The 25385-nt window shown below is 44.0% G+C and overlaps 1 protein-coding gene across 1 annotated transcript in view; it reads right to left on the minus strand.

Moving 5' to 3' along the window:
- Positions 1-25385, minus strand: part of SARS1 (seryl-tRNA synthetase 1) — a 345554-nt gene that overhangs the window by 274327 nt on the left and 45842 nt on the right. The window contains exon 2 of the mRNA XM_069633659.1: positions 11607-11677. Coding sequence (XP_069489760.1) covers positions 11607-11677 — 71 coding nt within the window. The remainder of the gene's footprint in view (positions 1-11606; positions 11678-25385) is intronic.

Raw genomic sequence — 25385 nt, forward strand, 5'->3', positions numbered from 1 at the left:
TGTTCGGCTGGTGAATCAGGCAAGCTGGGCGAGGTGGGTTTGCTTGCCTGTAGTGCCAGCGTATCGGCGTTAACGGTTTATCCCCTGTATCAGTATGTTTCTTTTCATTGAAAATAAAGGCGTTATCACCATTGGATGTGGACAGTCCCTCTAAAATTTCAGCATCGGACAGTTCACCTGCATTGCTCGATAATGTTTTATCCATTTTGCTAAAGAATTTGCCAATAGGATTATTGGTATACAGTTTATTAGGAAACAGTTTCCTAGACTGAGCTTTTGTAAGGGCCCTCTGCTGCCGAGTGAATGATAGAGTAATGCTTGTTTTTGATGTTACAACACGGGGAGTTCGAGGAGCTACCTGCTTCTGGAGACAGCTTGACTACTCATTTTTCCTCTTAGATTGTAGAGAGGACTGGGTTGTAGAAGTGGTGTCTCCAGTGGGTTCTCCTACGGATGGCTCAGGTGCAGATACACTAAATTCTGGCGCTAGGTTGTGAGCTTTCAAAATATTGAGGTCGTCCTCAAAATCTTCTGAAGTAGGTAAAGTTTCATTAGAGAAAGTCTTTAGCTGTATAGCTGTGGTCTAGGAAGTTCGCCACTAGCAATTACTGGATGTGTTTCCTTGTCTCAATTTGTGGCGTTCGGTGGTATAGTATCCTCTTTAATGTTTGGCGTATCTCTATGGTTCGGTGAAGGGTTTGACCTTTGCAAAGAGGAGCCCGTTGGCTGGTTCATGGGTACCTTAAAAGGCTTGTGTGAGCAGACAGGGCTGCCAGATTTCTTATCAGCAGGATCATGTTCCAGGCGCTGAATTATATTGTGCAATCTTTTTGCCGCCGCCTTGCTCTGCTGTTCCTCCTGCGTCACGTCCTCGCTCAGAGCCGTCTCAGTGTTCAGAGCCACAACGATCCCCCGCTGCCCCTGGCCCTGATTGGCTCACCCCGACATGGCAACTGGGTCAGCTGATGGGCTGGCGATGGCATCAAACAAGAGCGGCCCCTCCACTGCGGCCCCGTTTCCCCGCCAAACCTGAGGCGAGCGTTGTTTGGTAGGAGACCTCAAAGGTGGAATTGGGGGATTAAGGTTTAAAACCGAGGGCAGGTCTTTAGAAGAGAGGTAGGAGGAAGTTGTATATGGTTCCGGATGGTGGAGTCCCCTCAGGGGCTCACCCTTTTGGGTCGAAATCGGAGACAGGGAGTGGGTAGAGGGACTAGCATTTTGCAGGGTCTGCAAGTCGAGATGGATCGAGTCGCCTGGGCTCGCAAATGTTGTAATGCATTCACTACAGTGAAGCCTACCCGGCTCTTCGAGTTTGGCATCTGCGGCTACTGTTCCTTCCTCGTAGTTTGCCGATTTAGTTTTCCTTTTCTCTTGTGAAGACATCTTGAGAGTCTTCTCACTAGTTTCAGAACTTTGCGCCTTTATTGCTGGTAAGACGCCCCAAAATAGTCCTGAGGCTGGATCTAGGCTGATAGACGGTCTAAACGCACCAGTGATTGAAGGCGAAGCCGGATCAAAGGCATACGGCCCGCAGTCTCCGGTCTCCTATAGCACCGGTAATGGTAAGTCTAGTTCTATTAGTGTGAGTCGCCGGGCAGCTGGCACCCAAGCAGCCAACAGCTAACAGCAGAGTGTGACGCTCCCTTCACTAGCGCTGGCTTAACACTGCAAGGGTAGCTCCGCCTGCCTTTATCCCTCACTTCCTGAAGGGGGCAGAGCAACGACATGGCAACGATGCAGTCCCAAGGAGGGGGAAAAAACTGGCTGGAATAGCGGCTTAAAACGGCCTCCAGGCAGGATAAGGTAAGTTCCAACACTCAATCCGGCAAAAGAGTGCACAGCCACAGCTAACAGCAGAGTGAGACGCGCCCTTCACTATGCAAAATTTCACTCACCTGTGAGACCCCAGCACTTTTTGCTGGACTTGTGGATTATTTTTCTATGTTCCTGAGTGAGTGGGAATATTTTTCCCACACTCAGCCTTTATTTTAATCTTTTAATGGGTATTGTAAGACAGTCATGGTATCAAGAGACACAGACTCAAAATTGTTAGTTTCAAAACCTTTATTTTCTAATGTTGGTGTAATGCCTAACATACTTTAAGGTAGGCTTTAATCTCGCAGCTCTTTTTTAAAGTTCACCCCTACTTCCAACACATTTTCTGACATGTTATCTCTCCATCTAGGCACTCACTTTTTGAACTACGTCCTGATGACAGTTCGGACCCTTCACCAGCGACAAGTCTAATCCAAGTGAAGGCTGACTCCATCCCGAACTAGAAACATAATTCTGTGTCGACAACAAATACTACCAGTTCTCAAGTAGTATTGAATTTATCGCACAATATCTTACTAACCCTCACCCATCTAAACTGTGATGTATAGAACAGTTTGAAAACTTTGTGTCAAGCTTACTTTGGCTCAAATGAATCCTCAACATGTTCAGTTCTCTGTGAACCTACAGTTTTTAGATGTGTGTACGAATTTATAAATACATTTATTTACTAAAAAAAAAAAAAATTGAAATCCTCGTGACCTTCCATAGCTAACATTTGCAAAAACTAGCTATGTGCCTTTTTTAAAACCTACCTCCTTTACACGGCTAAGCAGGGGTAGCTTATGACTATTCTCTTCCTTACTACTATGTAATGCCTGACTGGCCACAACTCTAAAGGGATGGTTCCCTTAATTGATGGCTAATAGTCCAAAAATAAAGGTCCGTCTGCGTCTAAACCGATGCTTGCCCTCACCCTTTACAAAAATGTGATAAGAAGTCTTTAAAAATGAACAAACAGTGGTTCAACAGAAAACAGGAAACCAAGGTTGGTTTCAGGTAGTCTTCTCACCAGGTGTAGTTTGGTTAATGTCACAAAAATGAGTTCAATAAAAAAAAAGGACTGTTCGTAAGACCTTCTCCACAGAGCCCTTGCGATATTCTCGAACAACTTCAGTGTCTTTGGATTCCTTGGGGTTCGCTTCCCCCAAGCTTTATCTAAGTTGCAAACACCACAAGATAAACATAACAGTTCCCTTTAGGTTTCTCAGAGTTCCCTTCCCCAAGCTTCAATCAAAACAAGTTAGGCCTCTCAGGGCTCCCTTCCCCAAGCTCAGGCCCCTTTCAACTTGTCCAGGTTTAAAAAAAAAAAAAAAAAAAAAGGAAATACAAATAAAAAAAAAAAAAAAAAAACCACACACCACAAAAGAACTCAAAGAGTTCTTTCTGAAACTTCTCAGGTTTCCCTTACCCGAGCTTCAATCCTTTCAACACTAAAAAACTTTCCAACTTGCTTAGGCCTCTCCGGGGTTCCCTTACGCAGGCTCGCCCATTTCAGTTTCCACACTAACCCAATCTTTCCAAACTTCTGCATACCAATCCCACCCAAAACCTCACACAACCATCTCTCGCCCAGCAAACCGCACGCACTTTACCACACTGCATCAACCAGACAAACAGCACCTACAGCACACAAGGTCTCTCCCGGTCCGCTACCCACACCAGAAGCTCAGTGCACGGTGTATACCAAAGTGAAGCTGCCAACAGCACACCACTTCTCCCATTCTCCTACACCCCTCCTCCTGACGAACGTACCCACCCTCATTGTTTACAGATCCGCCAGAGCACCTGGGGACTAATTCCCTTGGTGACGGTGCGCTACATAAATACCTTTAACATTAGCAAACACTATTCAGTTTTGTCACAATGTACTTTGCTTTCTTTGTTAGGCCTCTCAGGGTCCCTTCCCCAAGCATAGGCCCCTTTTTGGCTTCAAATACAAGTCCAACTTGTTAGGATGTACCGTTCCTTTTAAAACACAGATCATTCACACACACTTCACTTGTGGCACACAATCAGAGACTTTCAAAACTGCCTGGTTCTTTGCTCCTCCTAGACGTGACCACTGATCTGTAACCCCCCTCTTTATTCCTTGCTCTTCTTTTTAAACCTTTCACCTTCAGTTGCTTCCTGCACCCCTTCTTTATACCTTCCCTTTGCTGTTCCTTTTGTTCAACAGTGCACTCTTGCACCTTCCTTTACTTTCTTATGCTCTTGCACACCTCACATCCTTTTGCATCAGAGTGCACTCTTGCACTTGTCAGTTTTTCTCGTGCTTCCTGCACGCTTAACACACAGTCCTCCCACCGGCCCCCATCCTTAGGCTGATGGGACCAACCGGTCTCAAGAAGACCTGCAATTCAAGGCATCCCACGACGAGTTGTGACCTTCTGGGGCTGCAAACCGCCAATAACCTGGGACCTTGAGGCCGAGTGCTGTGCAACATCTTCCAGTGAACGAATCTCGCGGAAACTTCGATGGACTCCTGCTGGATCTCCAGAAGCAAAAGTCCACTCCTTGAAGTCCCCTCACAAGGACTGAGATAGCAAGGCAAATCGATCAGACGATGACCGTTTCACATCTTGTACCTTGAAAAGGGTGCCAAATCCACATGAATCATTGAAGAATCCTTTGTTGGGGGCCCATCCAGTGTCCTTGCTTTCGTCACCACAACCAAGAATCCAGAGATCGGGTCCTGTGCTGCTTCATTGGGAAAGCGTCCGTTTGCAAGCAATTCTTCGCAGCTGAGGTACTGTGCGGCTTATTTGTGAGGGGTCAGAAATTAAAGCCGGACACAAAATAGTCACGTTTCTGTTTAAAGACGTTTCAAATGAAACTGGGTTGGGAAAATGCCTCTAAAGGGGAGTTTCCCCAAGAAACCCCCCCCCCCCTGAAACCAAAGAAAGGAAGGAAGAGAAAAAAAAAGGGGGAATCCTTCTGCGTCAGGATGTCAATAACTGAAAAGCCGTCCTTGTGTCCAAAACGTCCTATCCTGACTCTTAGACTACAAACAAAAAGTGTGCAGGGAAATGTCTTCAACCTGATAATGGCAACAAAAAAAAAAGAAATTCACGACTGAAAATTAGAATAGCGCCAACAAAAATGTTCTCCACGGTAGAAGACCTTGGACCCAGTAGGTGGTTCGCTTCCCCTGCATTCTGAGATGGGATGGCAATGTCTTTTACTAACAGTTCCTCTGTGCCTCTTCTTCATTCACAATATTTCTGGAGGGCACCAAGTTCTCTAACAGTAGTTCTTTAACACCTGTGTCTCCTTTGTCTAGCAAACACTGTCCTGTAGTATTTCTTGTAGCTTTGCAACTCGCCTGCTAAACTCACCTGCCAGGACTCTCTATGCAATTCCAACTGCTTTGTGTAGTCTGCTGCCAGGACTTCTCTTGTATTTCAATTGCCTGGTATCCTTCTCTTGACAAAACTCCTTATGTTTCTCACAGTTCCACGGTTTCACCAAAACTGCATTTACCGTTCTTGGTTCGGTATATATGTCTGTGGTAATGTTGATTATCTCTGAAATAGAATTATTTACAAAGTGTTATAAAGTTCTTACTTACCTGTGAATTACTTCATGCCATTCTGAAAAGTATAAAAAGTTATGTACTTACATTTGAATTGTGTTCCACTTCTATAAAGTAAGGTTGGTGTGGCTACCTATTTCTGAAAAAGAATAAGGTTTACTTCCAATAGGGTTTTACTCTCCTTGAATAGCTTACTACCATTCAAAATGTGTAACATTAGGTTTTGCTTACCTTGGAATGCTTACTTCCCTTCTGAAAAGTCATAGAGTCCTTACTTACCTTATAAAATTGCGTTCAACTATTCTGAAAAGTAACATTGGTATACCTACATATTCCTGAAATAGAATTCACGTAGGAGTTAACAGGATTTACTCACCTTGAATAGCATACTACCATCCTAAATGTGTATACTGAGTGCTTACTTATCCTGGAAGAACATACTGCCCATCTGAAGAGTAATTCACAAGTTATTGCTTACCTTTGAATTGTGTTCCACTATTCTAGAAAGTAACATGGTTTGTAACACTGTATTATTCCTGAAACTGAATAAGTATAACAGTATTCTAACAATAGGGTCCGATTACCTTGAATTACATACTGTCATTCTAAAAGTCTACTAATGTGGTTTTACTCTCTGTGAATAGCATACTGCCATTTGAAATGCGTAACACTGGGTTTTTCTGACCTTGAATATCATACTGCTATTCTACATAACCAAAAGTATATTGTTTATTATAGTGTGTTTATGAATGATAATAGTACTTACCTTTCTAAAGAATGTTTGCCTGTGTATATAAATAAACCATTATTTGAACAATACATGAATGTGTAAGTCTTTCTTTGGACCCTATGAATACTACATGCTATTTGTACCTCTCTACAGCCCTCTCTCCCTCTTAAAATAAGCCTGGCTGCTCTGTCATTGCTACCAAACATACCAGGTAGTGCAGCCTTATACTAAGAGCTGGAGTTTCTATATTGCCCATGGCATAGTTTTATAAAGTGCCTTTGGGTGGACTTTAGAAAAAAACTGTCATAGTCCGTAGTTTGCTACATCCAGGGATATGTGGAAATTGAGTCTTCACAGGTGGATACCTGCGTTTCTCATATAGGTCACTTGTTGCATTTAAGGTATACAATGTCACATAGTGCATTTTAATGTATTGCATGATTTTGAATCCCCCACTGTACTCTTCATCTTGTAAACTTGTTCCCACCCCAGGCACAGCCAACAGCTGCCAGATTTACGGTCAGTGAATCACCTCTTCGTGGGGAACTCTTCCCCACCCCAGTCCCTGCATCTGTCAGTCTCACTCTACCCGTCTGCGCCCCTCTTTCCGACCCTCACTCTCCTTCTGGGTGTCCCTAGACAGTATTCCTCTCATCAATGCACCTCATTGTGCCCACCGACCACCATCCATGTCTAGTGTGCCTAACTTACTTTGCTGGCAATGATCCCACTTCCCTGTCGGTCATAAATGTGTTTCCCGATTTCTGCAAAGACGTTGGTGCATTCTTTTGTGTGCTCACCTTCTTGGGTAGCCTGCCTGTTATTGCCAGAGGGGAGACCCAGTACGCATATACAATGCACAGGTCATCGGGTCTGATAAATCCCTGACCCAAAACTGTGGCTCTGCCTGGTTCTCCCCACGCGGCCTTCCCCATTTTGGCCTGCCTTTCACTTCATTTTCTGGTGCCGGTGACTCGGATCCAGAACCAGGTCTAGGTCCCTGATCATATGAAGAGCACCTGAACACCTACACTTTCTCAGACTACACTCAAACCTGTTCTGTGGCCTGTGCTCCTCTCCTCTGTCCATTTTCTGCCTGCAGCACCAGCCATTTCCATCCACGTGGATAGAAACATTCTACTTTTCCAGAATCTACGGACCAGAGCTCACCAGTCCCATTGAAGAGGAGTTACTGCCCTGAGAGTTGCCTGCTGTACCTGTGCGTGGCCGACTGCCAGATCAAGTAGTACAGTAAAAACTGAAATATAAGTAATGTGCACAGACAATGCCAGTTTGCCGCTTGTGGGGAGGGCTCCAAATCTCGGAGGGGGATGGAAACACTGAGGATAGGTTAGTATACCCATCCAGTTAAACCAGGCCTGACTCCCACAGTGGTGGGTGCTGGTGCACTGCCACTGTCAGAGAAGGACCTGCACGCCCATACAACATCACACAATTGTACTGGCAAATTGTAGGGTGTACCTTTCCAGGTAATCTACCGAACTAGTCATATCATTCAGATCTCAACCCCTAATTTTATCTGGTGTTCGGTTTTAACCCAGAGTTCCTCAGGAGAGGAGTGTCACCTACCCCCGTAACAAATTCACCTTCTAGGCCCATAGTGGAGGGGAAAGAGGGTAGCTGTGGCTCATTGCTCACCTTAGGGATCAGTCCACCTAGAGCCTTGTTTTAGAGGGCACTACGTGTCACTTAATTCAGTTTGCTGGTTTGCTTGAATATGATTACAAAGAGTGGTGAGGGTGCATCTTAACAGCAAGTCCTTCTGTAGATATCTTTGTGGAGTGTGCCCTCAATACCCTTCAGTTTGCTAGTCTGGTTAGCAGGAGCCCTCAACAAGGTTGAGACTCTTCCTGGGGTACGGATGCAAGATATCAGTTTAGGTATGCTACTCTGTTTTGATTTAACCTGTGTTAGGCTGAGTCATGAATGATCATGCCTGTGACACATCACACTATTTCTGGCAACACCAACTATCCTTTACGCCAAATATGGCCAAAAGTAAATTAAAGTGCAAAATTCATGTGGTGCAGTTGGACACTTGCTCAAGTTCTCCAGAATTCAACTACTGTGTGGTGGACATGCAATGAGCAAAGTCGTCTGGCATATTAGCTATGTTATGCATGGCTTGTGCATTTCATCTGTGACTGATCGCAAAGTCCCAAACTCATACCCTTACTGACATCCACGCAACCCTCCAATAATAGCCTCCCCCGGCCTGCCTGACCTCATAAAACATTCATCACATACATCTAGCACCTAGCACTTGTTACATCATCCAACTAACAGACTCTTGCTACACCACATGCAAACTATAAGCTCTGCGTTTTTTATATACACAAAGCACCCCCTCCCTACCCCTGGCCCGGATGCAAGCCAGGCATCCAGAATTCCATAACTGCCACTCACATCTGATTTCATAGCAAGAATTTACTAGGCACCTACTATCCCACGCACAGCATTAAGAATTTAATGAAAAGGAGCTAAAAGCACCTCCTGGGTGTCATGCATCAGCAAGTAAGACCTACTTCTTGGGAACGAGGAGCAATTACATAGCAGGCCACAAATAGAACATCAACACAACATGCAAACTATACCTCTTTGTCAAATTTACACGGCTCTTTATGCTTTCAATGTCTTTTAGATGTGTCACAACACTCCCTTACCGTTTGCAAACGCAGAGTTATGTATCTTTGCAAAGCACAAAGCTCCCAGCAATTTTGAACCCTGCACTCATGACCCTCATAACCCCACCATTTACTTGTAGGACCCAAAGTACCAAGAGGTTATGCAAATGGCATGTGCGGCACTATATCAATACCAGTAAAAACTTCCAGTTTGATACGGAATATGATGAAGGCTGCGACTGGGAAATTAGGGCATAGTGGAGTAAGTTGGTAATGTTGCTCAGGGTTCGAAATTTAGGGGAGCTGGGAGCTATTTAGCTCCTGCTTCTAGCATAGTAGAGCCTGGTTGGCTTGAAACCAACAGCTACCAGAAGCTACTTTTGTCTCCTAGGGCCAACTGGTGCCTTCCAAACATAGAAATGTGACAATAACTTTGAATATTTGAGACAGTTAATGAAGAATTAGAACACATTTAAACACAATGGTTCATGCAAAATGTTAAAGGAGCATCTCTGGTAGCTCCTGGTGCCCCTGCGGTAGCTCCTGCCCACTGGGTGATGCCCGACACACAGGAGCTGGTTTCAGCTCCTGCTCAGTGAATCACAATTTCGAACCCTGTTGTTGTTCTTAACTTTACCATTAAAGAACATTGGCAGGTAGTCCATCAGTCTCCGTTTTAGCACGAGAGGGCTTTGCATTTGTGCCAGTTTGTTCACTGCATTCAATAACTTTAGCTAAAACCGTTTTGTTTGCTTAATTGTGATGCAGGTTTTGTAGTGTGGCGTTTCTTTGGCAAACAAATGCTTTCTGATAACCACAAGAGTTGAAACAAGCCAAATATGGCGTTTGCTCCCAAACACGAGGACAAACTTCCATTATCTGGGATTCACAACTCTAACAGTCAGTGAAACCTCAAAATCAAAAGCTGGACTCAATTGGTCTTCAGACCTTTCCTCGAAGCTGTAAGGTGTTACTAGTCTTACAGTAAAACATTAAGTGAATATCATAAAAAGGAATTTGCCCACTTGTTTGACCCGGTTGAACTTAAACTGTGTGATTGACCAGGAGTGGTGAGGATCTAAGATTTTAATGGGTTGTGCTAGGTCAGCAGAAAGAGATGGACAAGAGGTGGCCTTTCCAACTGATTTTATTGAAATAACAAACAAAAGGCCAATCTATCCCTACCAAACAGGGGTTTCCCTTACCCAACATAAATCTAACTAGGGTGCTTGTCTTCAGTGAGGTAGTCCAAATCAAAATATTCCACCCTCCATCCAAAAACTACCCTACAATGACCCTACAACTAATGATTGTATTAGCAAAACAAACGGGGGTTCCAGGAGAAAGACCCCTTTCCCCTGGAAAGACTTTCTCAGCCATAATAGTCTACCTTGAGACAGTTCCTTGTGTCGTAGTTAACCAGTTCCTTCAATTCCTCAAGGAAGCCCACCTTCTCTCAGGTATCCCGTCTGGACTCATTTACAGTTCCTCGTTTCCCCACTCAATTTTGGCCTTTATTCCTCTGAATGCGTTTTACCTCAATATCTCTCTCACTTTTACTTGTTTCACAGTCCCTCATTCCACGGAGACCAGTGTCCCCAGTTTCTTATACCACTTTGTTATCTTCTAAATACTTCTAAATACTTCCCTTTATGGAAACCACAATGTAGGTTCTTCTGTTCCCCTTTGCTATCGTCTTGGTCTTCCGGACAACTGAGATATTTAATATATCTTTTATGTTTTATAATCACTGGGATGAGTGTGAGGAGTCCCATGGTATTCATTATGCATTCTACGGCTTCCACAGTTACTGGGACGAGTTCGAGGAGTCTCTTGGTCTTAGTTTTACTGCGTTTATCGTTACAGAGATGAGTATGACGAGTCTCTCGGCATTCGTGATACTCTTTGCTGTTTAGCTGCCTTGGCTCCCCCGGTGTCTCCCGCCGTTCCGGTTACTTCTATCTTGTCGGGTTGGAGCCACTGGTTGTTCCTGTGGGGGTCGGAATCGCATCATCTCGATTAACGCTTCCAGCGCTGGATAGTCTCTGCGTCTTTGTCGAACCATGCAGTCAGTCCGCCACCTGGCAATGATTGCCACACACGCACACAAATTGGCTTGCTGCCGGCTCCTGCACCACTTTCCTCCTTCGTTCTCCACATCCTCGCGACCAAGGGCATCCCAGAATGCCCTGGCTTTCCTCTCCCAGGTTCGAACTTCCCAGGCTTCACCTGCTCAGTGAAAAACGGCTCACTAAAGCAAGTCCTTCTTTGCTTTTTATGCATCTGAGATGGGTCCTCCCAAGCGGGGGATCTTTATCCTTCTCTTTCCCTGGAGCATTCTTTCTTACTCCATAGTTCCACTCTTCACAGTATTCTCTAATTGCTCTGGAGGAGTGATCAGCATTACTCCTTCACTCTTCTCAGTGGATTTGTGTTGGGTTCTACTATTGATAGCTGTATTACAATAACACACAGTGGTCTGTTCAGGTTGTGCCTTCTGAGGCAGTGATGTCTGAGGGGGTTCAAGGAAAGTGGAGCAGGGAGTTCTTTCATGGAACAAGAGTCCTTGTCCCCAAAAGAGGAGTCTCTTCTGGGAGGTCCGTAGACTGACGCCGGGGGGAAATATTGCATCGCAGGCTCACTTCCCTATCCTCACAGGGAAGGGCTCCCCTCTGGGAGGAAGTGACGAAATCCTGTGAATCGTCACAGGGTGCAGTGTGAAAATGGGTTTGAAGCAATTCGGGCTTTATTGGATAGCTTTTAAAGTTCTTTTTTTTTTTTTAAATGCCTCAATTAAATGTAATGTCAACTTAATGCCACATGTTTACCACAAAGATTGCACTGAATATTTTGGATTGCTTACCTTCATTTTTTCCCCTATTGATTTGCTGCATTGGTTCTTTAGTTTGTTGAGGTTGTCTGCTTGGAACCTGCCTGCAAAGAATAAAATAAATGAAATAATAAGCATGTACTCTAAAGTGGTGGGAGACAATCTTAAGGTCAGGAATACTCATATTGTTATTGTTATTTTGCATTTATATAGCGCCTTATATACCATTGGTATGGTCTGAAGGCGCTGGTAGGTTGAACGCCCTTGGGAACCGAGGTTCGAGTCAGTAGAGGGTGAAGAGAGACAAAAGGTGCGTGTGCGCACAAAGTATGTGTGCAGCTGGTGCGTGGTTAATGTGGTAGCTGCTTCTTAGTGGTAGGTGTGGTGGTTGAGAGGTCAGGAGAATGTGTACGCTCCGGCAGAATTAATCCAGCTCGAGAGTGGCTGCGTTAGGCCTGAGGAGAAACGCATGGCTGGGGGTGTTAAACCAGCGGTGGTTACTTAGAGTGATGGGGAGTGAGCGGGAGATGTTGATATGAGAACAGTTATACCGAATGGTGTCATAGTATCCCTGTGTTCTATTTGAGTGATGGTGTAAAGAGGAGAGTAGGAGTGAGGTGTGGTATGATATATGTTCCTTCGAATGTTCCCGCATATCAATGCATATTACGTACGTTCCCCACATTCGGCCATTCCCCACATACTCGGCCATTCCACATACTCGGCCATTCCCCACACATTCGGCCATTCCCCACACATTCGGCCATTCAGCCAATTCCCCACACTCAGCCGTTCCCCACACACAGCCGTTCCCCACACACAGCCGTTCCCCACACACAGCCGTTATGGCCCGTGGGCCAATTGCAAACCTTCAGAACATGGGCTAGTAGCCTCACATTTGATCTGCCTCTGCTGCAAAGCCAGATACTGCAGCAATGAAACCAATTGGGGACTTGCATGAGAGCATAGAGCTTCACTGCTGAACCTTTGAAGTGTTAATATTTTACCACCATCTTCAACTCGGGGTCAAGGCAGTGTGTCAATTCTGACGCAGTCAAGGTTGTTAAGTAAGAACAGCTAAACAAAATTAAGAAAATAAATATCCCCTTGAAAGAATACTATGAAAAGAAAGAAACCAAAATAAAAACCACTGAAAAACCATATGGTTTGGATTTTGAATTGTGTATTGACACCTAGGTAGCATTGAATGTGCAGCATTATATACTCAAAGCGATGCCATCCCATGCAAGCACAGACCTAAATGCCCCAGTAAAACCATCAAATTATAGTGTCTCACATGCATCATTTAGTGACCAAATGTAATACGCAGCCTCATGTCTAGTTGCCTCTATCAGATCATGCACAGACTCAAATACCACAGTAATACCAGTTAGTATCTTAAGCATGGTATAGTCACCAAATAAACAACACAGCCCTCACATGTTTAGTTGCTACCATTGTATGCCACATGCAGGCACAATGCCATCAAATTCCAGCCAAGTATATGCTTGGTTGAATAATGGGTGTTGTGACAAATCTGGACTATTCATCCCTTCTCCCCAGAAGGGAGCCACCCCCTTCGAAACTAGGCAAGTGAGCCCTCTCAGCAAGACCCAGGACCTCACTGGGAGCAACTCCCCTCTTGGGGACAAGAACTCCCATTCCTGTAAGGAACTCCCTGTCCAGAGTACACCGTCTGCCTACATGGGAAACGGAAAGACTTGCTTCTGTTTCACACTCTCCAAATAGTGACATTTCATCAATCTCTTTGGCTTCAGGTAATGCTGGATCTGCCTGAATTCCACAGTCAAACAGAAGCGACACACCCCTCTTGTTTGTGATGACGTACATAAAACAATGAGGAATCTGCAATGGAGGAGAGAATCCTACGAATAGGTGAACTCTGACGGGAGGACGACCTGGAGGGGCAGAGCCACAGTAGACTTGGAGCCGGCGGTAGCATGGGAAGCCAACTGATCCCTAGCCAGACGCCGGAAGGCTGGCATCCTGGACGGCAATGAAGCCAAAAGGTGGGTGGGAAGGATTTGGGGAAGAAGAGAGAGACAAAGAGAGAGAAACAACTGTCTCACATGATGGCATGACCACACGGAAGCCACCGGGCAGGGCATAGGAAGAAGAGCAGAGCATAAAATAATAGTGTCGCGTGTAGCACCGCTTGCTATTCAAATTACCCTGTTCAATGAAAGCACAGCGCACTCTGCATTCCTCATTTGCCCTCAGGGGTCTACCACCCTCTTTTTCCTGCAAGTTCAAAGAGGGAGAGAAAGAGAGAAATAATCTCCTCCACTCTTTAAAGTTCCACAGGCCATGAAACACGTATCAGTACCACATATGATGGCTCCGAGTACTAATGGTGATAAACACCACTTTCATGGGTGTACAGGGCTGAAACTATGTTGTTGGGCCTATCTGGCTTTGAGGGCCTATCTGGCTTTGAGGGATGAGGTTATTAGCAGCCCTGCCATCCACCCACTCCCAAAATTGGTATTTAATGCAATATTGAAAATCATATCAATGACAGGCAAGGGCCAGCCATCTTGACCCTCTGAAGTTGACAATTACCCTGCCTGCTGCAAAACCATACTATATACCTAGTCTCAGGCTATGACGTTTCTTTAGCATTGGGAACTTTTCGATTGATGAAACATCTGACCTTCTCCTTGCAGAGCAAATGATGGGTCAAGCACGTGGATCATACAATATATGGGACACTGCCCTGTGCCTCACCGATGGATGCAGCTGCACAGAGCCTTTGTGTCTATTCATGCAGATAACCTTTACATTTTACAGCCACTTCTCTTCAGGCTTATTTGGTCCACCACTGTTCGCTGTCAGCAGTACACAAAAATGCTATATTGTTACTCATTGGGTGCCTTATGTCTTGTGTGCAAATAACTTCTGGTGACATTAAAAATATTACAAACTGCTAATCAAATGTGTTTGTTTGCTAATCAAGACATTTGCTAATCAATTTTTGAAAACTAATTTATGCTTTGAAGAGGTACCACCACAGGGAAGCAAACGCTCGCCGCTGAGAGGGGCGACCAGCTGTATCCAAGGCTGGGAATAAAATAAAGTTTACTGGAGCAAGGAATCCCGAATGGGCAGACGCCCGACCGAGGCCCCACTAATGTACGCCGACTAGAGGGCCAAAGGGCTTTGGAGAGCCCTGGAAAGAGACATTGTTATCCAAGGCGGGGTAAGCCTAAAATCTTAGGGGAGCCAGGAAACCCAACCCGGCAGACGCCCAACAGAGGACCTGCTAAAGCAGGCCTAATTGAGAGCCTCGGAACACCAAAAGATGTTGCTATCCATGGCTGGGAACGCCAAAAAAGGTTACAGGAGCCAGGAAAATCCTAACAAGCAGACGCCCAACACAGGACCCATTAAAGCAGGCCTAATTAAAAACCAAAGGGCTTTGAAAAGCCCTGGAAAGAGAGCTATTGCAATCCAAGGCTGGGGAAGCTGGAAGAGGTTATCAGAGACAGGAAAACCTGAATGTGCAAATGCCCAACAAAGGCCCTTCTAAAGCAAGCCTAATTGTGGACCAAAGGGCTTTGGGAAGCCCTGGAAAAAGAAGCAAAATTGTGAGAGAACCAGGGGGGTTCACGTGCTCAAATCAAAGAAAGGAACATTTTCCCAACATCAGGCAAGAACCTTTTCAGAAATGGTGGCATTGCATTAAAGAGAGACTTTTTCCATGTAAAGAAGGGAACGTGGCCAAGTGCATACAGATTTAAGACTGGCCGTTCAAAGTCAGCAGAGAAGGCTGGAAGACCTAATTGTGAGAAATGTAAGAACTGTTTAAAACCATCTCGAAGGCAAGAGGTCCCAGTAGTTGGGCCGAGCAAAACCTAAGGATAGAGGTTATTGCTCCTGTCCATATTTTAGTTATGTTTTCTCAGTGGTAGGGCCGAATACAATAGAGGGTTTGAACTAAGGATGGTTTCTTTTGAAAATTTGGACAAGCACCATCAGTTTTAGTCTTTTTAGAACGGGGAGTTCCCCTCATAGTGTTAGGGCCAGATCGGCATTATTCTTATTATTTAAATAAATAATATGTCCCTTCTTCCAGTTCGCCAGTGTGTCCTCCCCCTTTAAAAACTGTAAAAACAGGAGCCGTTAACCAATTTTATAATACTCAATTTAACAACCTTGTAATAAGTAAGAAATGCTAAATTGCTGCAGAATTCGAACTTGCAAAGCACAGGCTGGTCCCATACGATACTCAAGCACTTTATTCCAAAGCCATCTACCAAGGCAGCTCAGATAATTACTATGCGTGCTGTACTGTATGGCCTCACACGTGCATGTTCACTCAATAGCAGGTAATCGCTCGTACACACGACACTGGCCAAACTTGCCATAAAATGCATGGCATTATAATAGCTTTCCAAAAAGATCTTTGTAAAAATTGCACAAAACCTGTAAAAAAGGTCCCTTTTAAATCCCATGGTGATTTTGCCCAGTGTTACGGACTCAAAGTGCTTTGTACTTGCCACAGTTTCTTTGTGACAATTATTCCTTGTGGGAAAATCATCAAACCGCCCTACAAATTAAATAAAATTCCTTAGGTAGGACAGACAGATCTCATATTTAAAAAATTCCAGTTCTTATCACATGTCTTTCACAATGCGCTTGTAACAATAGCAAAACCTACACCATTATTACGATGATCATATTAATGTTTTGAGGAGGTTTTGGTTTTTGGCAGTGGCCACCAGACAAAGAGGAAAAGGAAAGATTTGGATCCTTAGAAAATGTTATGCGAGTAACCCTGCTCTAGCTACTACTGAACAGAGCGATTCTACCGCCCTAGTTTATTTATAATACTATAATGGAAAGTGAACTAAATCATTATCGCCGAACTCGCAAGATTTTACAACGAAAGAAGACATTTATAGTCTGTGGCTTCATAGGCTACTTTACTAAAAGTTTTACAAAGGTAGCGGGCGCCCCTCTCTCGCAAGAACAGACATGATAACCTGTTCAGTGGTTATTAACCACTTGAGAGTTCGCAGCCACTGCTTTTACTCACTGTGCCTTTCACAGATGGGAATTATCCATTTGCATATCAGTCTTTGTCCTGCCCAGGGGCAGTCCAGCACCGAAATACAATGGCAATTCCAATCTGAACGAGAGTACCACCAGCAACCCCATACACGTGTTTCACCCTTGTTGGGGATCATCAGTGAGGTGAAGCTGATGCCTCTCTAAGCACAGTGAGAGGGAGACCACGTCTGGTTGCCCCCAGGAGACCTAGGGTTACCAATCCCAGGTTCCTTAACAAATAGTTTTACAAAGGTAGCGGGCGCCCCTCTCTCGCAAGAACAGACATGATAACCTGTTCAGTGGTTATTAACCACTTGAGAGTTCGCAGCCACTGCTTTTACTCACTGTGCCTTTTACAGATGGGAATTATCCATTTGCATATCAGTCTTTGTCCTGCCCAGGGGCAGTCCAGCACCGAAATACAATGGCAATTCCAATCTGAACGAGAGTACCACCAGCAACCCCATACACGTGTTTCACCCTTGTTGGGGATCATCAGTGAGGTGAAGCTGATGCCTCTCTAAGCACAGTGAGAGGGAGACCACGTCTGGTTGCCCCCAGGAGACCTAGGGTTACCAATCCCAGGTTCCTTAACAAATAGTTTTACAAAGGTAGCGGGCGCCCCTCTCTCGCAAGAACAGGACAAAGACTGATATGCAAATGGATATTTCCCATCTGTGAAAGGCACAGTGAGTAAAAGCAGTGGCTGCGAACTCTCAAGTGGTTAATAACCACTGAACAGGTTATCAGGCCTTGTTCTGTCGAGAGAGGGGCGCCCGCTACCTTTGCAAACTAAATTTCAAGGAACCTGGGATTGGTAACCCTAGAAAAAAAAAAAGGGGGCAACCAGACGTGGTCTCCCTCTCACTGTGCTTAGAGAGGCATCAGCTTCACCTCACTGATGATCCCCAACAAGGGTGAAACACGTGTATGGGGTTGCTGGTGGTACTCTCGTTCAGGTTGGAATTGCCATTGCATTTCGGTGCTGGACTGCCCCTGGGCAGGACAAAGACTGATATGCAAATGGATATTTCCCATCTGTGAAAGGCACAGTGAGTAAAAGCAGTGGCTGCGAACTCTCAAGTGGTTAATAACCACTGAACAGGTTATCAGGCCTTGTTCTGTCGAGAGAGGGGCGCCCGCTACCTTTGCAAACTACTTTACTAAAAGAACATCAAATCTACAAGAGCCAGGAAACCAAAAATATTATTTGGAGTGAAAGGTTCATAATTTAAGGTGGTAGGAGGCATGACTCAATCACAGAGAGTGGAGGAGAAAATGGTAAAAACAGGCGTGAACTTGATGTTAAACCGAGAAAAAGTGTCACTTTCATTGAAGGTATGGATGTAAAACTGTAGGAGGAAAATAGCCACAAATTTAAAAAAAAAAAAAAAAAAAAAACAAAAAAAAAAAAGAGAATACATTACTAAAACATTTTGAAAACTGCCTTCTCAATCTGGAACGGTCGACCAGTCAAAAAGCCTGTTAAAATAGAATAAACGACATCACTGCAAGCAACGTAGAATGCCACTCACATGTAAACTCGCCTCCTCAGTGAGCAAGTTTTCTGTGGTGGAACAATGATGGGCTCTGGGGGTGCCACCTGTTTCTGCACACACAGTCCCACAGAAAATGTCTGATCACTGGTTCCAGAAGAGAAATGCCACAGGAAGCAACCCTAATATTACTGCCTTTTGTGAAGAGGTACTTGAAGATAAAAATTTATCTTAATTTGCATTAATTATTAGATGCAGTGAATTATTGTTTACAAAAAAGTTTTGAAGCAAACAGATTTTTAAATTGCTACTCTCTTTGCGCCCCCTGTGAGTAAGATTTCTTTTTTACTCAAAACTTAATACAAATCTTATCTGGAGCCCTGGCTTCAGGTGTTAATTCACTGGCTGGTGGCAGCTTCTTTGGGTTTTTTAGAAGGCTGCACATTGATGCAGCTAATTTGTGATCAGGGAAGGTATGTGCCCTGCAGGTCCTCTTAAAATGGTGGCCTAGGTTTAGAAGTCCAGTATGACTCTACAACAAGACTGTTTACCTGGTAAGCATGGAAACAAGTGTGTGCCATATATGGTCATGGCCTTCCTCAAACTCCAGGTTGGGAGCTAAGTGAAGCCATGACCAGGTCTGGCCACACGCATGAATCAGTGTCTGGGATTCACTGCTAAATTCACATCCTGAGTGTTTGCCTGCAAAGGTATGAATAAGGGGGCTGCTTTTTAACGGGTTGCTACCAAATGTTTGAATGGTGCTGTGTCCCATATTGAGGCTGGATGCACATGCCCGCCACCAGAACTGCATAATAAAGGAGGTGTCTGCACCATACCTTTGTCAAACACTGGGACTCATCCTGAAACAGATGGAAAGGGACTTACCAAGGAAGGGGTCTCTGCTCCAGGCCTCTATGACAACAGCAATACACTGCTGTAACCTGCACGCTACAGAACTAAAAAGGAACCACACAAGTGCTCCCTTCACTTGACTAGGCAGGTACAGTCGAGTCTCCTACCTTCTGGACTATTGGTAGCCCCATTACTGGCTTACTTTGTGCCTGGGACCCCGACTCACCTTTAACAGACCGGCAGTAGGTTTTGCCTAAGACATGCAACTGATAGGTTTACCACATTGGGCCTGCTAGACAACCAACTGCACTGCTTTGCCCACTGATGGCACAATTATGGCTACAGAAGTAGCAGCACCAATACACAACATCAGATTACTCCAGGGTGCAAAATCTGCACTTGTCTCTAGCATTTGGCTAGTGATATTTGGCTCATGGCGGGTGGGAGTGCTGCTTGTACGTATAGAATTGAGGCGGCGAGTGACTTTTTATTGCTGGCTAGTAGCTTGCAACTTGAACTGTTTCCCCAGTTTTACTGGTTTCTAACTTTTTGCGACCGGTAGCAGAGAAGCACATAACAGTCACTGAGGCTAGTAGGGTTTATACTATTTCTATTAAAATTGAACCAAGTTCTACTTTACTGCTTTTTAGCAGTCTCTTTGCCCTTATAAGTGTCCAGAACAGCATAAACTAATGTCTCGGGTACCAGGCCATCATTTTCAACAAGGGCAGGGAGGAATTAGAGTATCAACCCCTTTCCTTAAACTCGAGGATCTGTCGATTGTGGAAAACCTAATGGAACTTGGACGGTCAGCTCTTGAAAGTCTGAAAATGTTTTGGAATGTCTGTGGGATGGCTAATTTAAAGCGGGCTTGGTTTAGGGTACCCAAACTGTTGTTCTCTTCTTTCAAGAAACCATGTGTTTGGGGAACATCGACCTGGATGGCTACTCCACTTTTTCCTGCCTGGCCACCTCCAGTGGGATAGGGCTTCCCTGTGAGGGTATGGCTATTGCCATCAAGGTTAATATTTCAGCCTCTTCTTCATTGTGGTAGGTGTCTGAAGGCATCCTGGCAGTACATGCACGTTTCCTGGGTGGCATAGGAGATGCACTGCTGGTCAACGTCGTTTTGGAATCCGACTAAACATCCTATTCAGGATTTTCTGGAGTTACTTACTGGCTTATTTGATCGATGGCCGGCTGATGGACATCAGCATTCTAGGATTGTCAGAGGTGACTTTAATGCCTACTGTGCGGAAGGACAGATTCATAATGGCAAATCCACTATACCTAGCGAATGCGCCCTTAATCTTAGGCGGGGTATGGTCTGGGACTAATTCATGACCTCCTGGGATCTTTTGCAAATTGAAGTCTCCTCTACATTTGGTACATCTGTTTTCTTGTACTTCATGGATCCATTATTTTGTTGTCCTCCTCTATAAAATCTAGGTGTACTCCTATGTGTATGCTGGATCCTGGAAGTAGTGATCATCATCTTATCCACTTTATGGTGCTGACATCTACATATAGGTGTGATAGTTTGCCTTTACTGAGTCCCGTAAAGTCTTCTAGCAATGGGTTATCTTGTAGATGGATAGTAGGCCCTATGGCCATCTTGTAGGCTACTTTGAGCAGGCTGGCCATAAAGGGGGATGTAGATTCCACTGGTTACGATTCTTTGTCGACTATTGGCGATAGACCGCTGGACAGATATATTGCTGAGGGCATTAGTTTGGCCTTGAGTGGTGGAATTTCCCTTTCCTCGGTTCCTCACACTCACTTTGATCCTAGAATTAGGGATTCCAAGAGACTTAAAAGACAAGCTATTAAGCATTAGAGGGGCGTGGGACTCTCAGATTGTGAATTTCAGAGACATTGGACCGCAGAGGCTACTAGACACAGGAATCTGGTTAAAGCTCTCAAATATGACCGGCATCTGCAAGACAAAGTTTATGATGAATATTCTTCTTCATTCCAATAGACAATTTTGTTCTTGTATAAATAAAATACAGGATTCCGCCGATGATCCTAGGGTGAAATCTATACAAGAAAGCATATGGGTTTCTTACAATGCCAATAGATGTGGTACACTTCCCATCTTGGCTGTCCCTTATCCTTGTGTCTTTGAACGACTAATTCTAGAAGAGCCTTGCTCATGGGATTTGGAGGACATAGTATGGGCTATCTATAGACTCAAACCATCTACCATGGTTTGCCGGCATTTCTTTTAAAACTGGACCCGGAACTTTGGGCGCACTTCCTTAAACCCTATTTTGAGGAAATATGTTACTAATAGGGTTCCTCTATCTTGGAATAAGTCTATTGTTATTCCCATATATTTTTTTTTTTAAAAGGCAATGTCTTTGACCCTGGAAATTATAGGCCCATCGCTTTGACCGACTCCACAAGTAAAGTGTTTTCTATACTGCTCTTAAGGGATCTTAACTCATTGAACCAAAATAAACGCTGCACTGTTGAAACATTAACTGCAGAAAGTAAAAGCTACACAGGGGATGGAAATATGTATGGCCTCCTTGTATTTATCTGTGGCTTTTGATTGCATAGTACGAGAACGTCTTTGGGCTAAACTACCTAGATTCAAGGTACCCATGAAAATTGTTCAGCTTATTGCTTTGCTCAAAGCTTTGGTTTGCCTTAGTAGGAATGGAGCTTTTACATGACATATATTGGTTAAGGTGGGGCTTAAGCGGGGCTGTAGCCTAGCTCCTACCCTCTTCAATGCATACCTATGTGATATTGAGGAGATTTGGTGTGCTCATGGTTTGATTCCTGTGAGATTGGGCCATCTAGACATTCATTGGTTTCCTTTTTCTGACTATATTGTCATTTTTGACAGAATGGCGCGAGGCCGCCAACGTAAGCTTAATATCTTTCATGAGTACACCCTGTCTAACATTTTGGTGGTCAATGGTGATAAGTCCAAGGTGGTTGTATTCTCTAGTGGCAAGAAGTCTGGTTACGCGCTGATCACAGGTCTTTGGTCTAGTGGAGAAGGTGGCCTCAATTCACTATTTGGGGTACAATTTGACCAATGCATCTTCAGTTAAGATGTGGAAAGACTTGCTGAAGGTCAAACTAATCCATCTGAGGTCGCATAACTAAGCGCATAGTTAGGAGAGTGTGTGGTTTCTCACTTTTACCAGCACTCAAATATTACCTGGGGTAGAGCCCGTCTTCTTGTACGGGCTTGATATGGCATCTCCATGTGGGGCCTGATCTTGACCCTGCGAGGGATTTTGTGGAATAATGTACTGGGCTTGGCAACATCGATCCCTTATGTGGTAATTTGCCATGAACTTAATCTTGTATCACTTTATGTTCATCAGCAATGGAAACAACTGTTGGTTTGTTTCAAGTTCTTTAGGCAGCCAGATAACTCCTTATTTGTGGATTTTCAACTTATGGCAGAATGTGGGACAGGTTCCTCCGTGAATGGGTTTAGGATTTGCATGAGGAACTACTGGAACAAATTGGTTATCAGATATGGAACTTGTTGAATCCAGATAAAGTGAAATGTAAACTATTCCAGGATGACTGGAGACAGACTATTAGGCTCTATTCATTGTATAGAGAATATGCCAAGTTCCCTAGAAAAAGGGGTGACCTGCCTATATATCTGCAGTGTTTTCCATGTCATAGGACCCAACAGGTTCTCCTACCCTTCAAGCTTAACCAATTCCACACTAGAGAGTGAACTAGGTACCAGACTATGCCCACTCTTGTAGTGGGGGCCTTACGCAATTGTCATTTTTGTGAGTGTCAAAATGTCACTGAAAGCGTCAAACATTGGATATTGGACTGCTAAGCTCGCAGCAAAATTAGACTGACTGTCTTTGTTAAGGAAAAGAAGAGTTTTTCCTATGAATATTCCAGAGAATTGTTCTGGTGTAGAATGAAGTGGGGAACGAACATATGTGATCATTGATTACTGCACTTGTACGTTTTCTGAATGGTATAGATTTGAATTGTTAATTTTTCCATGTATTGTGGAACTGAAGAGAGTTTATTCCTTTTATCCATTATGAATTCAGGAAATGATTACACAATACATACAGTAAAAAAAATAGTTAACTAACATTGTTCCATTTTCTTCTTTTTGTTATTATACATTTGTTGAAGGTTTTCTGTAAACCAAAACACACCACACAAAAAAAAAAGTCTGAAAAACATATTTGGCAAAACCAGAACAGAGCAATCATTGTCGAGTAGGGGCTCTGTGTGAATTTTAATCTGAAAGATAAGTAAATCTTACTGCATCAGGGTGCCTGTATACCTTCCGGAAAGGCCTGCAGCCCTTCCCAACACACTTATGAATTTAGGATTTCACTCATCAATAAATTAAAGCATTGGCAATTATTGTGGTCATGCTCGGACTAGCCTATAGGGCAATAGGAAATGCCGAACCAAAAACGGAAAATGCTAGTGTGGGACTGTTTTATTTGGTCAAATTGGGCCACTTTGTTGGCCAATTTGAGGAGTTACTACAATATGCGACTAGTAGTTTTGACCATTGTAGCTGAATAAATATTCTTTAAATTGCACAATTTGCATCTCATTGTATCCAAAAACTCCCCCTCAGGTACGTACTATTCAAACAGTCTGCCACAAAAGAGTGAATTGCCATTTGCAACTGTAGGCCACTTTTTGATTGGTGCCCGAGACAATTTTATGCTCCAGTCCGTCTCAGATTATGGTTCAATAGGGGAGATACAGCAAATACCCTTCACTTCACCTTACATGCTGTTTGCTAATCATGTGCGGGGGGAGAGCGTGGGGTCGGGGGGCAGAAGATGTCATGTTTATTTAAGACAATTGGCCATACAACATGTACAGAAAACTAAATGTTGGGGTTATTTTCGTTATGCAATGTTGTCCAACTTTCACGCTAATTTTCCATTTAACTGGAATAAAAAATAATTAAAATAAAATGCACCATTAGTTGCAATGGGTTGATGACGTTTCAAGATCTCCAACTGCTAGTAATGCTTTGCAGAGCACGATCCTTAATTGTTAAATTATGTTTCTTTGTTTGCATTGTTGCACATGGCTGAAAGTTCTATTAGTATCTGGAGGAAAATGTCTGGACAATCGGGTGGCCCGGGAATGAGGCACAATCCAACAGTAACCACACTTGTTCTCTCAGCTACATAAACGACTCCCCTCAAGTGTCAAATATTTTCCATCAGCCCTTTCTGTCCCCATCATCCCGTCCCACAATCCAATGACTGCTCCCTGCTCCGCTTGCCCCACTTACCTGGTTGCTCGGTCCTGCTACTCAGGGACTCTCCTCACACCGGCCCTCGTGTCCCCCACATGGAAATAAAGTAAATTGCATCCTTTATTTCCTGTGGTGGTCATCTTCATTTGTAGGAATTATTTGTCTGTTGTTTAAGTGAAATATGGCACATGCTTAGCCTCAGTTCCCTAAAGTAGATTAAACATTGCAAAACACAATAAGTACCCCCACAGTAACCACCACATTCAGACAAGGGCAGAAAGGATAACAGCCCTGAGCTCTCACACAGCGTACATATCCTGCAAGCTCCCAAAACCGGGGTAAACGGAGTCCATAAACACTGGCACATGAAGTGGCAATCTCGGACAAAATGCTACTTTACATGTTATCAGTAATTTGCAGCTTCATCCAAAAATAAAAAAGTAAACAAATTGTAAAAAATGACAGACAGCCACTAGTTTGCACACAACAGAAAGGATGCTGTGAGACAGGCATGGTATCAAGAGACACACAGACTCAAAGATACGTTTTCAAAACCTTGATTTCTAAAAGTTCCAGGTTTGGTGTAATGCCTAACTGGCCCCAACTTTAAAGTGAGGATTTCCTTAACTGATGTTTCTAAGGGCCGTCGAAGTATAAAAGTCCAAAATAAAAATCTGTGTCTAAACCAGTGCTTCAGATAAGATTTTAAAGTAGGAGTAACATTATTATTTAGGGAGTAAAAAAGTAAGTTCCATTCCCAGTGGCAGTATTTTAATAAGAGTAAAAATAGGGTTTTCCTGTAAAATACAGAAATGTTTTCTAAGAAATATTTCTTCACACCAATGTATACATGCACACTGTCCGAATATATCGCTCCATCCAGGGGTACGAGGCAGGGATGCCCCTTATTGCCCATCCTTTTTGCCCTCAAACCCCTCACAGGTTTTCTTAGGGAATAGCACATTCACTTAGGGGTCAGGATCCGCTCCGCTCTCATGTTTCAATTAGATCACTGTAAGCGTACAATATGCTGTTGTACATAAAACATTCTAGGGAAAAACTGCTACCAGTCCTTAGTGCCATACAACAATTTGGGGGTCACTGGACTGAAGATCAACTGGTCCAAATCATAGTTATTACCCCCGACGG

The sequence above is a fragment of the Ambystoma mexicanum genome, chromosome 13, assembly GCF_040938575.1.
Source record: "Ambystoma mexicanum isolate Mex_15411 chromosome 13, UKY_AmexF1_1, whole genome shotgun sequence".
Taxonomy (NCBI): domain Eukaryota; kingdom Metazoa; phylum Chordata; class Amphibia; order Caudata; family Ambystomatidae; genus Ambystoma; species Ambystoma mexicanum.